Consider the following 16,004-nt stretch of genomic DNA (forward strand, 5'->3'; position numbering starts at 1 on the left):
TTCAATTTAATTTGTCGATGTAAAATCAAATTTGCAATCAAAAAGTACTCAAGTGAAATTTTGATAAAGTGCATCGTTTTCAATTTTTAGGTAAGTTTTTTGAAAGGCTGAGAAAATTTTCTTCATTTTGCTTTTTTGAACTTTGTTGATACGACCCTTAGTTGCTGAGATATTGCCATGCAAATGTTTTAAAACATGAAAATTGATGTTTTCCAAGTCTCACCCAAACAACCCACCATTTTCTAACGTCGATATTTCAGCAACTAATGGTCCAAGTTACAATGTTAAAGTATGAAACATTCGTAAAATTTTCCGATCTTTACGAAAACAATACTTTAATTTTTTTTAATCAAGACTAACATTTCAAATGGGCCAAATATTCAATATTATTAAAACGGAGATTCGCGGCGAGAACTCGAGAGAGAGGAATTTTTCTCGCGAGAGCGCGTGAAAACCAACACTGCTTTTTGGACTTTAAAGTTTCTACTACTGGAACAGCCTCCTAAAGTTTAAATTTGGTTATCAATTAGTTTTTCTCAGTCTCACCTCACATTTTCCAACTTGCGATATCTCGGAAACTATTGGCTCGATTGCCAATGCTATAAAATACAACTTTTGTAAAGTTTAAGCAACCAGCAGTACGGTTAACAAAGTTCTTTCAGCTTTTTTGGCAGGAGTGCTTTTTTATGATGTGTTTTTAAATTAGAAAAAAAACTGAACATTTTTCAATAAAAATGTGCACTTTATCAAAAAAAAGTATCAAGTAATTTTCGATTGCAAAATTGACGCCTGTTTTAGTTCCAATACATAAAAAATCACGAAAAAAAACTTTTTTGCAATTCCGTCGTGAAACAACTTACTTTTCCTGTCATTCTTGAACGACGAATTAGCCTACTTTTCTGAACCAAAAATAACAGAATCGAATAGCAACACTTTTCAAAATAAATGCTGAAAAGTTCTACTTTTCAGCACTCAAATGGGTGCTGAAAAGTTGAACTTTTCAGCACTTGTTTCGAAAAGTAACACTTTTCAACATTTTTTTGATTTAAACGATTTATTGACAAAATACATGAAAATTTGACATAAAATTTCACTCAGTGTGTTTTTTGAAATTGCAAAAACTGTTGTATGGAACTCGTTGCAAAACTTGATTTTTTCAGAACTCTTCGTATTTATCCAACTCGGTGAACCTCGTTGGTTAAATGTACGACTCGTGCTGAAAAAATCCTCTTTTTGCAACTTGTTGCATAAACTACTACCGTCAGTGGGGGTGACTATGGGTCAAAAAACGATACAACTCTCGTAATTTCTTAATAACAAAAACAATTTAAACAACATTGAAAATCTTTCAACGTAGATTTGTTCTTAGATAGTTTACTGACATTTTCCCAAAATATGGTGGATTTTGATGAACACTACCTTGAATGCCAATAGTTTGAAAATTGACCCAATCTCACCCCTTAGAGGGGGTGACATTAGGTCAAATGAAACTAAAATGATGCTCAAATACAACGATATGGTAAAAACAAGTCATCCAACGGTGTTTCTTGTTCGAGGGAATCGTATTGACATGCTACAATGTTTGAAGTGGAGATTTTCAAACATTTGGGTAGTTTTCGAGCAATTCTAACAAATGTATTAGAAAAATGATTTTTCGAGAGGTCATTTTTGGCCAAAAACGTACCTCAACTTTAGACAGCTGCCAAAATAACAGGATTTGTTCTAGGAACGAGATTTTTTCAGCGAAGTCATCTTAAGATGTCCCCTACACAACCCTTTTAACAGAATTCAGTTTCAATGAGAAGAACCTGAGAAATAGTAAAATCCGTAAAAAATCACTTTGACCCAATCTCACCCCCCAGACCCAATGTCACCCCCACTGACGGTATTTTTCGGGAAATCAGCTACAAGCCAAAAAACAGGATTTTTCCGTGTCTCCTTCAACTTTGCCGAATACATAAAATCGATCAGAAAATCACTTCAGATACAGGTTTTCGAGTATTCACATGTATGTTAATATTGTTTCACCAGCCCGCAGATTGTAAGGAGCAGTGCTTACGAAATTTCGACTTTGTTTTTTTTTTTTTTTTATTAGCAATACTGGCCTCTGAAACCATAGTTTGGCCAAGTGTAATTTTTTACAATTCAAATTACAAATTCAATTAATTCAAGTATAATTAAAATTTAACAGTCGTAGTCATGCGTCATTTTGCTGCTGCTTTGAACATCCTTCTCTTCGGTGTCTTGGGTGGTCCAGTCGGTTGTCCATTGTTATCGCGGTGGTCGTTTGGGGGTGCTACTTGGTCGTCATCGAGGCAAGTTCTTTTTTCCTCTGACTGCTTCTTCTCGCTATCCAACGGTCTCTTAGCTTTGCCCTTCTTTTCAACAGTAGTGAATCCGTCATTGCCATTGTCTCCTGTGTGTGGAGCAACGACTTGGGATTCAACTACTGTTGGATCGGCTGAAGGCAAAACAATTGGGGCAGACGGATGAGTTTGTGCTGTTTGTTGTTGTTGGCTTTTCTGGGTCGTTTTTGTTGCTGCTTCTGTGCAGCTCTTGGACACGTGTCGCTTTTTTCCACAGCGACGACACGTGGCAATCTGTCCTGTGTGTGTGCATAGGGAACTATGCTCGCACACATTTATGTACGAGGGGACGGGTTTGGAGAGCTTCATCTTCAACACCCGCACCCCGTTAGGAACGCCGGCGAAGAAGTTTCTCCAAACCTCGTCCCTGATGGTGAGGACTTCCCCGTACTGCTGCATGGCTTCGGTGATCTTAGTGTTTGGCAGGTCCAGCGGAAGATCATGGACCCGGACGTCGACGGTGTTGTCGTCAACGTAGACCGGGATCCTTATCGCGGGGTGCGTCTTGAAGGCGTATTTAAGATGGTTCTCGCTCGCGATCTTGATGGCGGCTGCTGGCTCCGCCATCTCCATTAGCACGCAGTGGCGGATGTTATGCAGCTGGATGCTTCTAAGGTCAGAGGAGACTATCCCAAACCTTTCTCCACAAATCGCTGAACGACATCCAGCTTCGGGCGTTCCGGGAGGACACTAAAGTCCACAACGAGTGGGGTTTTGCGGACAGCACTCATTTTACAGAGTCTGCCACAACGCGAATATTGTTTAGCGAACAATAGCGATAGCACAGCAGAGAAACACGTCTGGTGCACACGGGATAGAATTGCCAACTGATTTCGACTTTGTTTGTGATAGGCGACAGAACACGTCTTCACCACGACAACCTGATTTTGGTCGTTTCACACACAAACGAATTAGTGCTACGCAAAGTCACTCCCACGGTCATTAACTTCCCTCTAGAAATACATTCGCTCAGGGAACGGTCGTTTAAAATTCTACCGAGACTCCGATCATCTCTCCCTTGATCGCATTCAAATGACTGCTGTCACCACGCAGCAAACACAAACAGAGAGAGAGAGAGAGAGAAGAAAAACGAGAGAAAGAGAAAAACTAACTTAATCCACCTATGTGGTTGGAGCCTTCCTCACAACAATGGCTGTACGTACACAAGTTTCATCTATTTTTTAGATCCGGCTTCCAAAAAGTACATCGATATCACTTAAGTGGCCATATCTCGAGACAGGGTTGCCAGATCTTCAATGTTTTGGACTCGTTGGAAAGGTCTTTTGATAAGTTAACCAACAATAGGTCGGATGGTGGATCCGGACATAGTTTACATACATTTAAGTGAGATCCGGCTTCAAAAAAGTACATCAATATCACTTAAGGGGCCATATCTCGAGACAGGGTTGCCAGATCTTCAATGTTTTGGACTCGTTGGAAAGGTCTTTTGATAAGTTAACCATCAATAGGTCGGATGGTGGATCCGGACATAGTTTACATACATTTAAGTGAGATCCGGCTTCAAAAAAGTACATCAATATCACTTAAATGGGCATATCTCGAGACAGGGTTGCCAGATCTTCAATGTTTGGGACTCGTTGGAAAGGTCTTTTGATAACCTAACCAACGATGGGTCGAATGATGGCCCCGGACATAGTTTACATACATTTAAGTGAGATCCGGCTTCAAAAAAGTACATCAATATCACTTAAGGGGCCATATCTCGAGACAGGGTTGCCAGATCTTCAATGTTTTGGACTCGTTGGAAAGGTCTTTTGATAAGTTAACCATCAATAGGTCGGATGGTGGATCCGGACATAGTTTACATACATTTAAGTGAGATCCGGCTTCAAAAAAGTACATCAATATCACTTAAGGGGCCATATCTCGAGACAGGGTTGCCAGATCTTCAATGTTTTGGACTCGTTGGAAAGGTCTTTTGATAAGTTAACCAACAATAGGTCGGATGGTGGATCCGGACATAGTTTACATACATTTAAGTGAGATCCGGCTTCAAAAAAGTACATCAATATCACTTAAGGGGCCATATCTCGAGACAGGGTTGCCAGATCTTCAATGTTTTGGACTCGTTGGAAAGGTCTTTTGATAAGTTAACCATCAATAGGTCGGATGGTGGATCCGGACATAGTTTACATACATTTAAGTGAGATCCGGCTTCCAAAAAGTACATCAATATCACTTAAGTGGCCATATCTCGAGACAGGGTTGCCAGATCTTCAATGTTTTGGACTCGTTGGAAAGGTCTTTTGATAACCTAACCAACGATGGGTCAGATGATGGACCCGGACATAGTTTACATACAGTTAAGTGAGATCCATATATATGTGAAAACACATTTTTATACATAACTTTTGAACTACTTATCGAAACTTCAATCTGTATAAAACTCGATCTATGGGACCCTAAACCAAGTCGAATGCAACAAGTTCGGGTCAAATCGGTTCAGCCAGTGCCGAGAAACATGAGCTAGTTTGTTGGTCACATACATACATACACACACACACATACACACACACATACACACACACACATTTGTTCAGTTTTCGATTCTGAGTCGATATGTATACATGAAGGTGGGTATACGACGTTTTTATACGAAGTTCATTTTTAAAGCAGGATTATAGCCTTACCTCAGTGAGGAAGGCAAAAGTCGTTTCCTTCATTGGTTCACCCATCCAGGTTTTTAAGCGAAGATGGCGTTCGAATGGTGAACGCCCGAAATGTCAAAATCGCGCAGTAGCACCAACATTAGAAAAAAAATATGGCTGTCATGCCATGGCACACTTGTTCCGTAATGTTGGTACCACTGCGTGATTTTGACAATTCGGGCGTTCACCATTCGAACGCCATCTTCGCTTAAAAACCTTGATACAAGTCTCTATACAATTTTGGCTGCTGTCCATACAAAAATGGTATGTAAATATTCAAACAGCTGTAACTTTTGAGTGAATTTTCTGATCAATTTGGTGTCTTCGGCAAAGTTGTAGGTATTGTTGGGGACTTTTGAGAAAAAAATAGGTACACGGAAAAAAATTAAGCCGCTATAAGAAAAAGAAACACTAAAATTGAAGTTTTCTTAAACTCACCAAAATAACCCACCATTTTCTAATGACGATATCTCAGCAACTAATGGTCTGATTATCAAGTTTTACAAAACAAGTTTTTTTTAACCCTCTAACGCCCATGGTTACTCCAGAGCACCACTCTTTTTTTGATTCAAAATTAAACTCCTCTGCAACCATTCATTTTTTCAACCTGGTTCAATCTGCATTAGTTAATATAGAATGTTAACCAATTACCATTAAATTTTTTTCCAATTTGGTCGATCCAGTTACGAGTAATATGGAAAAACGTAAAAAATCTCGATTTTGCTCTGGGCGGGAAGGGGTTAAATAGTGAAAATTTGCAAATTCGATGGAGTTGGAAGCGATTGCTTAACCTGCCAAACATAATATGAGAGTTTCCCCTAATCACGCTAAACCAAAATTTGAATCACATAAAACACAAAACCTAACACCAACCTTCCCTCTTCACCAGCCTCTACCTCGGCGACAAGGAGCTCAACGTGACCAGCTTCGCGCTGCTACTCTCTGTGCTGGAGTACCAAACCGCGGTCATGCGGCGGGACTTTGAAACCGCGGACCGCGTCCTGCCCACCATCCCGAAGGAGCACCGCACCCGGGTGGCGCACTTCCTCGAGAAGCAAGGTTTCAAACAGCAAGCGCTGCAGGTTTCCACCGATCCGGAGCACCGGTTCGATCTGGCGCTGCAAATCGGCGACCTGGACACGGCCCTGGTGCTGGCCCGCGAGTCGGACAGCCCGCAAAAGTGGTCCCAGCTGGCGAGTATCGCCACCAGCAAGAACAAGTTCGACCTGGTCAAGGAGTGCCTCACGAATGCGAACGACTTTGGCGGGTTGCTGCTGCTGGCCACGAGTTCCGGTATGGAGGAGGGTGATTTCTTCTGTAGGTTCTTGAAGCTAAAGAGGTCAATTTGATTTCAGGTGACTCCAACATGCTGCGGAATCTGGGCGAAAACGGCGTCTCGCAGGGCAAATTCAACATCTCCTTCCTGTCGATGTTCCTGCTCGGCGACCTGGAGAAGTGCTTGGAGATTCTGATCCAAACCAACCGGATACCGGAAGCGGCGTTCTTTGCCAGGTACCATTCCACTGAAGAGCCTCGTAGAATTTGCCCAAAATAACCGAGACATTTTCCCCATCTTTCCAGAACTTACCTGCCCAACAAAATCTCGTACGTGCTCGACATCTGGCGAACGGAGCTGGCCAAGATCAACGAGAAGGCCGGCCAAAGCCTGGCGGACCCGCAGCAGTACGAGAACCTCTTCCCCGGCTTCTACGACGCGGTCAAGACGCAGCAGTTCCTGCTGCCGGAACGCACCACCGTGCTGCCAGCCTCGGCGGCCATCAACGTAAGTGCCCTCATCACCATAGCAACGAAGCAAAACAAAATGCACAATTTTTTTTTCATTCAATGCACTGGTAAATTTTCGAATTTTATTGGTTCAAATTTTGGACCCCCCGCCGTACGTTTAAAAATCCCCCGTGAAGAACCTAGTGGCGGCTGCGGCTACGCCGCCGACGGGAACCTCCCCGAGAACGCGACCGACGGGTGGTGCTGGCGCCCCTAGACGCGGATCGCCTGCGGGAACGGGACCGGCGACGCGGTGCCGAGGCCATTCCTCCCATCGCGGACCGGCGCCGACGGCGGGCGGCATCCGTGGGCTCTCCGAGTTGGTCCTGCCAAGCGGAGGGGGATTTTAGAGACCGATCCAGGGGTTGGGTTGAACTATGTACTTACCAGCCGTTGGTCCATGATTTCAAAGCTTGTGCAACTTTGGATTGAATTTGGTGGTGTTGAAAAGAGCTTCTTCTTCCAAACAGGCTGTCTTGAAAGTTGTTCGGGAGCAAAAAGTGCTTCCGGTTGCTTCAAAGGCTCGAACGGGTTTGAAATTTTCGTTCGGTTGGACGGAAACCCAGTTTGCTTTGATTGATTTTAAAATTCCGAGGAAAGAATTTCACTTCAGTGGATGAAGGCGCTTTCCCCCTTCAGGAAAACTGGGAAATTCGAATTTTCGAAGGATTATCTCATGGCATAGATTATTAATCAAGTAGATGTCCCACTTGGAAATTGCTTCATATACCCAGGTGGCGACACCCCTTTAGCGCTCTGCGCGCCCCCACAGTCAAATTACAGGTACTAAATTGCTAAACAAAATCGTAGCTCGCTATGACTTTCTGATCACAATTTTGTTGTCATCAACAACTGTCATTAATTTCGATTTGCATATTTGCTTGTGGAAAAAAAATCTGGTGGCGACTACGAGCGAGTTTTAGCAGATGCAGATCATTTTCGAGGTGCGCAAATATGATCCAACAATCAACATAATGATGGCAATGGCTGGTGCGATTACCGGGCCGAGTTACCGACGTCGGATGGATGACTGCAGGCCCACGGAGACGCGCTGTTCTCTGCACCGCTACACCGTAATCTACAGTACCTGCCGGTTGCGCCGATCGTAACGATTAGCGATACGCTAAATGAAAGACAGAAAGTTGATTCAAAAACGACGATAGAAGTGAATTCACCAATTTAAAGGTTGGTTAGGCTCCGCGGTTCCCATCCTCTCTGTCATGTCCTCAACAACCTAATCTAACCCTTTCCTGGCGGAAAACTATCCTACTTCAGGTTTCCAGTGGAGTACACCATAGTTGCAATCTGATATCCTGAAACATGTTCTACAATAAAAACAATACTAAAGTGTGTTTCTACATTTATTGTTTCGTAATACTGATATTATATACCCCCGCAGGGCGTTATGTGCATGGTTTCAAGGTGAATAACAGAAAAATCTTTCCCCGATGCCAGTATTTTCTTTTAAATGGACGTTAGACCAGGCTGGACCAATTCATGTCCATCGAGGCATTGCTGGAAGCATCGACTTCCATCCACCGCGGCCAAACTGACTTCCACTCTGCCGCTTCCGAATGCACCGTCTATTCGCTTTCACCATCACCACGGTCATAGTTTCCCGGAAACTCACGAAGCTGTGAAAAACAAAACAAGCTTTTTGATGGAGGATAATTTGCTACAACTTTTTTTCTCACCTGCCTTCTTGGAGAGCACAACACTTCCGGTCTATTGACTGGAACATTCACACCGCCAGAATCTGCATGGTAGTTATATAACCGGCCATCAACTTTCGACGGAAGTGAACCAGCTGCTTGATGCGGTAGAAAACGGCACAATCAGCAAATTTCAAATTCGCAAAGCACGGTCTTTGTTTTGACATTTCTTTGAAATATCTGTTGCTGGTCGAGAGTTGCTTGGATATATCCACTGAGCATTGAACTGAATTTGGTTGGATTTTTTCTTAAACGTTTCTAAAGGGTAGATTAGTACCTGTGAATTGTCACCAGGTGTAATTTTGGCGTGGCGGTAGTGTCGCCAGCCCCAACAGCGGAGTGGCGTATCTATATATATTTAGTCTATGCTCATGGGCAGCTTTGTGATTATGTTGTTGTTAATTTTATTTAGTGATTATGATTTCTGCAGATTTATTTATTTATTCAAAATGTACTATTTTGCATAAATAATAAATTTATCAAATCCTTTCATAACAGTTTGAAATTATTTATTTATTTTTTTCAATTAGTGTTTATTAGATTTTACCAGTTCTGCTCCAGGATGTTACATTTGCAATTCAGAGATTTGGAGAACCTTTCAACTGAGATCAATTCATAAGCCTTTACAGGGAGGGTACATGTTACTAAGTTTAGATTTTGCTAGCTGCCAGTTTGAAATTATTAATTAAAGAATTATTAGGGAATGCCAGGGCGATGTTTTAGAAGGAACGATTTGATTTTAAATCATTTTTAGAAATAACTTGACCTACTTTTCGAATAGCGTAGTGAACACCCCTATATTAATGTTTTATGTACACCGGTTAAAAACACGCTGAAAACCCATTTGCATTTTTAATTTTAATGCTAAAATTCAAATTGTCAAGAACATTTTTTTTTTACAAATTTTATTTTAAAAATTTTACAAAATAAAAATAAAATATTTACAAATTTGAAAAAAAATCTAAAAATTCGTTAAAATTTGAAAATTTCGAAAATTTAAAAAAAATGTGAGAGTTTTAAAATTTCAAAAATTCTACAATTTTTTAAAAAGTGCTACAAAGTGCTACAATCAGAATACTCAAAAAGATCTATTTTTTATAAACTCAAAGTTCTAAAGATTCTAAAATTTCTTCAAATTTTAAAAATTAACCAAATTATAAAAAAAATTACAAATTTTAAAAATTAACCAAATTATAAAAAAAATTACAAATTTTAAAAATTATACAAATTATAAAAAAATTACAAATTTTAAAAATTATACAAGTTCTAAATTTTTTACAAATACTACAAATGCTCAATGTTCTAAAAACTCAAAAAAATCTACAAATTTAAAAAAAGTCCATAAATTCTAAAAAAAAAATCTGCAAATTGCAAAATTCTACAAATTCCCAAAGTTCTATAAATTCTAAAACTTCTACAAATTCTACAAATTTTAAAAATTCTACAAATCCTAAATATTCTACAAATTTTAAAAAATCTACAAATCCTAAAAATTCAACAATTCGAACAATTCTCAAAGTTCTAAAAACTCAAAAAATTCAAAGTATTCTATAAATTCTAAAAAAAATCTACAAATTGCGAAAAATCGTAGAGCTTTAAATTCTTGAAATTCTAAAAGTTCTAAAAAAATCAAATTCTAAAAATTCTACAAGTTCTTCAGAATTCTACATATTCTTAAATTCTTAAATTCTTAAATTCTTAAATTCTTAAATTCTTAAATTCTTCAATTCTTAAATTCTTAAATTCTTAAATTCTTAAATTCTTAAATTCCTAAATTCTTAAATTCTTAAATTCTTAAATTCTTAATTTCTCAAATTCTTAAATTCTTAAATTCTTAAATTCTTAAATTCTTAAATTCTTAAATTCTTAAATTCTTAAATTCTTAAATTCTTAAATTCTTAAATTCTTAAATTCTTAAATTCTTAAATTCTTAAATTCTTAAATTCTTAAATTCTTAAATTCTTAAATTCTTAAATTCTTAAATTCTTAAATTCTTAAATTCTTAAATTCTTAAATTCTTAAATTCTTAAATTCTTAAATTCTTAAATTCTTAAATTCTTAAATTCTTAAATTCTTAAATTCTTAAATTCTTAAATTCTTAAATTCTTAAATTCTTAAATTCTTAAATTCTTAAATTCTTAAATTCTTAAATTCTTAAATTCTTAAATTCTTAAATTCCTAAAATCTTAAATTCTTAAATTCTTGAATTCTTAAATTCTTAAATTCTTAAATTCTTAAATTCTTAAATTCTTAAATTCTTAAATTCTTAAATTCTTAAATTCTTAAATTCTTAAATTCTTAAATTCTCAAATTCTTAAATTGTTAAATTCTTAAATTCTTAAACTCTTAAACTCTTAAACTCTTAAACTCTTAAACTCTTAAACTCTTAAATTTTTAAATTCTTAATTCTCAAATTCTTAAATTCTTAAAGTCTTAAATGCTTAAATCTTTAAATTTTCATTTTCTTAAATCTTTAAATTTTCAAATTTTAAATTTTTAAAATATTTTTTTTTTTAAGTTTTAAGGTGTTTAATTGATTTCTTATGTTTATCAATATTTTTTCTAATTTTCTAATTTTGTTTTCCCTTAAAAACACAAGCGCACGCACCTTAGAATTTTTATTGGCCACGTTTATTCCGAGCTTCATACTTACTTGGCTTTAAAAATGCTAAGAAAAAAAAACTTTTTGCCAAGAATTACAAAAAATTGCCAAGTAGCCATTTTCTGGACGAAAACAAAACTTGAAAAATATTTAAAAAATGTTCGATCGCAGTTGATTTGTTAAATTTATGTTTACAATCGAAAACCACTTCAAACAAATTTTAATAAAGCGCAATTTCTACAAAACAAACCCACCTAGAGTTTCGTTTATAATGCAATCAATTATGATCAAAACTGGCAAAACTGGTTGTAGTTGAACAGTTCTCTACGAAATCGATTTTTGTTTAATTTTAATTTTTGTATTTTTTAATCCGGCTGAAACTTGGTGCCTTCGGTATGCCCAAAGAAGCCATTTTGCATCATTAGTTTGTCCATATAATTTTCCATACAAATTTGGCAGCTGTCCATACAAAAATGATGTATGGAAACTCAAAAATCTGTATCTTTTGAAGGAATTTTTGAATGATTTGGTGTCTTCGGCAAAGTTGTAGGTATGGACTACACTGAAAAAAAATTATACACGGTTAAATCTTTTTGGTGATTTTTAATTTTACTTTTTGTCACTAAAACTTGGTTTGCAAAAAAAACACCATTTTTATTTTTTTTTAATATTTTCTCGAGGACATAAAATGCCAAATATTCATAAATTTCAAGGTTGTGCAAAAAATCTTTGACCGAGTTATGATTTTTTGAATCAATACTTATTTTTTCAAAAAATCTAAATATTAGTCGCAAAAATTTGTCAACTTCATTTTTCGATGTAAAATCATTTGCAATCAACATTCGTGAAATTTTCCGATTTTTTCGAAAACAATATTTTCAAAAATTTCAAATCGAGACTAACATTTCGAAAGGGCCTTGATTTAAAAATTGAAATGGAAAACTGCGACTATTTTCAAAAAAAGTTATAAATGGCTATAACTTGAAAACGGTGCACTTTATGAAAATTTCACTAAAGTACTTTTTGATTGCAAGTTTGATTTTACATCGAAAAATGAAATTGAAAAATTTTTGCGACTAATATTTCGATCTTTTGAAAAAATCTGTATTGATTTGAAAATTCATAACTCGGTCAAAGATTTTTTGCACAACCTGGAAGTTTCTGAAAAGTTGGCATTATGTCCCCTAAAACATATTTAAAAAAATTAAAAATAGTGTTTTTTTTTTGCAAATCAAGTTTTAGTGACAAAAAGTGAAATTAAAAATCACCAATTTTTTTTAACCGTGTATCATTTTTTTTCAGTGTAGTCCATATCCATACCTACAACTTTGCCGAAGACACAAAATCGATCAAAAAATTCCTTCAAAAGATACAGATTTTTGAATTTTCATTCATCATTTTTGTATGGACAGCTGCCAAATTTGTATGGAAATTTAAATGTACAAACTAATGATGCAAAATGGCTTCTTTGGGCATACCGAAGGCACCAAAAAAGTTTCAGCCGGATAAAAAAAATACAAAAAAATCGAATGACCGATATCTGAGAGAATTGCTCAGTTCTCTTGCGTACGGAGCGCATGTGAATTGATGATGGCAGCAGAATTGCTTTCAAGTTTACACAGGGGCAAAGGTGTTATTTTGACTGAAAAGCTATCACTATGTGAAGCAAAAGCTGGATAACAACTTCTGCTATATAACTTCCATGTGGGTGTAGGCATTCAAAACTTATTTTTAAATGGTATTTTAATTAAAATTGTACACATTATTTTTAATAGCTTCGCCGTTATTTTAGCTTAAAGTGTTAAATGTTTTCTGTGATCCTAATGCTTATTGACCTGTAAAATTTCCTTCTCTCCTCCCCTCCACAGGTCCCCCTGAACATCGACCGGTGTCCGGTGGAAGAGATGAAGGCGGCCGAAAACGAGGGCCGATTCGACTACGACCCGAGCACCGGTGGCGAAGCGTCATCTTCCGGCGCAACCGCCGCTGTGACTACACAATCCGCCGGAGTGGTAAGACTTTTCTTCATTGCAATATTTTGAAGGTTATTTAATAAAATTCAAACACTTTTCAGCAACCACCCAAGGAGGACCGACCCGCCGTGGTGCCAGCAGCGACTTCCACCGTGTCAGTGCAGCCTCCGCCGGTCACCACAGCCGCCGCCCCCATCAAGCGCAAGAGCTCGCTCGAGGACTTTGAGTCGGAGATCGAGGCGCTCAACCTGGACGATAACATTGACACTTCGGTGAGTTGTTTGGGGGATTTTTTTATGCAAAAGATTTAATAGTTGTTTTGAAACTTTCCAGGATGTAAATATAGACGACGAGTTGAGCGACTGAGGTGGGATCGCGTTGCTTTGCGCATTGCCGCAGAATGGAAATCCCCCACTTTTTAGTAGTCGTTAGGGCAGAGTATATTAGAGGTTAAATATAATTATTAAAAAATGGTAAAAAATAAAGCAAACAACACAAACAGAAGACACACGGACGGAAGGACCGCAAAGAACAGGAAAACAAAAGCATGCATGTAAGAAAGGAAGAAAAAAGTATTTTAAAATCGCAAAACGATAACGACACTCTTTTTTGCCTCACTTCTTCCCCTCAAGCACATTATCTAACCAGAAAAAAAGCAAAAGAGATGCATTTAAGAAAGCGTGTCTCACAATTCCATGGTTGAGAAGGACAAAACTCAACTCTCACACACAAACAAACAGAAGCTAAGCGATTTAAGTTTGTTGCTGCTAAAGGTTAATAATGAAAACTTAACGAAAAAAAACTGTGTAATTTAGAACAAAGTTGGTACTTTATTCCGTTTTTTCTCATCGTGCTAGGAATTAATTTTTGTATGTTATTATTCTATCAATTGAAACGCAAAAAAAAATACGCAAAGACACGATCATTGCTATTATTATTGTCGCTGCAAATTATTGCGAATCTTTATATATTTGTTTGGTCTTCTTCTATGATTGGATCGTTGCGATGGGACGTGAAGGAAGACAAGATGAAGTAAAAAGTAAAGTGAAGGTGGAACCATTTAAAACACACAGACACAAAAAAAAACAAGAAAGCAAAACCCTTAAATATAAGAAAATCCAGTATATTGAAACAAAACTGTGTGCGTTTTAATTATTTCTTAGCAATCCGAAAGACATTAGGTGTCCATAAATGATGATGTCATTTTTTTTAAATGATCGTATTATATGACAATTGTTATGCTTATTTATCTGAAATTTTCAAAACTTTGCAAATAAATTATAAGTTTATCAAGTCATATAGTTTTCAATTTTAGATTTTTTGAAATAAAAAATATTAGACTGCATAACTTTTTTTAATTCTTGATTTTAGAAATTTTTCATTTTGGATTTTTTAATTTGCGTTTTTAGAATTTAGAATTTTCGAATCAATGAATTTTGAATTGAGGAATTTAAAATTTTTGAATTTAATTTAGAATTTTAAAAACTTTGGAATTGCACGATTTAAGAATTTCTAAAATTTTGAATTAAAATTTAAGAGGTTGAAATTTGAGGATTTGAAAATTTAGAATTTGAAATCCCGGCGTTTTAAATTCTTGAATTTAAAACTCTAAATTTTTAAAATGTTAAAACTTGAGATTTTTTAGTTCTAAATTATAAATTTTAGAATTTTAGAATTTTAAATTTTGTAATTTAAATTTTAAAATTTTATAATTTTCAAAGTTTATAATTTTAAATTTTCAAATTTTACATTTTTGAATTTAAAATTTTAAATCTCAGAATTTCTAAATTTCAAATACTCAAAATTTAGTTCAGAGTTTTAGAATTTTTTCCTTTAAAATTTTTATTTTAGAATTTTAGGATTCTGATTATAGAATTTAACCATTTTAAAATCTAAGAAATTTCAATTTTCATAAATATAAATTTGAGAATTTTAGTTTTGGATTTTTAAATTTCAGAATTTGAAGTTTTAAAATTTAAAATTTCAGAAATAAAAATTTTGAAAATTGAATTAAGGAATTTAATTTTTTTAAATTCAGGAGTTTTAAATTTTAGAATTTTAAATTTTAGAACTTTTAATTTTTGGTTGCCTCGGCTTATTTTCGATCCCAGACGGTCCCGGTAGCATTTTTCGAAACTGATTTGTCTGACCACGCCTTTCGTCGGACGGGGGAGTAAATGTTGGCCCCGGTCTAACCTAGAGGGTTAGTTCGATAGCTCCCTGGGTCCTGTCTCGGTGGAGTCCCTGGTAGGCAGTTGGACTCACAATCCAAAGGTCGTCATTTCGAATCCCGAGGTGGATGGAAGCTTAGGGACCATCCATAAACTACGTGGACAATTGTCCATACAAAAAAAAAACTTTTTTGTATGGATCGAGGACAATCGCCAACCCCCCCCCCCCCCCTTTTAAAGTGCCCACGTGGTTTATGGATGACACCTAGTTTTTTAAATACATTTTTGAATTTAAAATCTAGAATGTTAAATTTTGGAACTAAATATTTCAGAATTTTAAATATTAGAAATTTAAATTTCCGAGTTTTAAATTTTAGTATTTAAAACTTCATATTTTTAATTTTTAGAATTTTAGAACCATTTTTTTTATTTTAGAATTTAAAATTATAAATTTAAAAATTTTAATTTAAAGAATTTAAATTTTAGAATTTTCAATTTCAGAATTTAAAACATCAGAATTAAAGATTTTTGAATTTAAATATTTTGCTTATTCCAGAATTCTAGAATTTAAAGTTTTAGGATTTTACAATTTTAGATTTTTAGAATTTTAGGATTTTAAAAATTTGGATTTTAGAATTTACCTTTTTTCGAATATGAATTCAGAAAGTTAAAATTTTAGAAATTTAAATTAAGAAATTTGAAATTTAAGATCAATTCAAATTTAAC

General features: G+C 35.8%; 2 protein-coding genes across 3 annotated transcripts in view; one reads left to right on the plus strand and one right to left on the minus strand.

Moving 5' to 3' along the window:
- LOC120412731 (coatomer subunit beta') overlaps window positions 1–14,244 on the plus strand; it is a 49,444-nt gene extending 35,200 nt beyond the window's left edge. For both annotated transcript variants that reach the window (XM_039573322.2, XM_052709107.1), the window contains exons 9-14: window positions 5,925–6,328; window positions 6,391–6,547; window positions 6,617–6,818; window positions 13,003–13,146; window positions 13,209–13,379; window positions 13,441–14,244. In XM_039573322.2, the coding sequence (XP_039429256.1) occupies window positions 5,925–6,328; window positions 6,391–6,547; window positions 6,617–6,818; window positions 13,003–13,146; window positions 13,209–13,379; window positions 13,441–13,473 (1,111 nt within the window). In that variant the 3' untranslated portion in view covers window positions 13,474–14,244. The remainder of the gene's footprint in view (window positions 1–5,924; window positions 6,329–6,390; window positions 6,548–6,616; window positions 6,819–13,002; window positions 13,147–13,208; window positions 13,380–13,440) is intronic.
- LOC120412733 (sperm protamine P1-like) lies at window positions 6,890–7,375 on the minus strand. Its single transcript, XM_039573325.2, has 2 exons — window positions 7,208–7,375; window positions 6,890–7,146 (listed from the first exon to the last, which is right to left on the minus strand). Exons 1-2 carry the CDS (start codon window positions 7,220–7,222, stop codon window positions 6,961–6,963), a joined length of 201 nt encoding a protein of 66 aa, XP_039429259.1. The 5' UTR covers window positions 7,223–7,375; the 3' UTR covers window positions 6,890–6,960.
- Window positions 14,245–16,004: the final 1,760 nt, after the last annotated feature.

The sequence above is a fragment of the Culex pipiens genome, chromosome 2 (assembly GCF_016801865.2).
Source record: "Culex pipiens pallens isolate TS chromosome 2, TS_CPP_V2, whole genome shotgun sequence".
In the NCBI taxonomy this organism is placed as follows: Eukaryota; Metazoa; Arthropoda; class Insecta; order Diptera; family Culicidae; genus Culex; species Culex pipiens.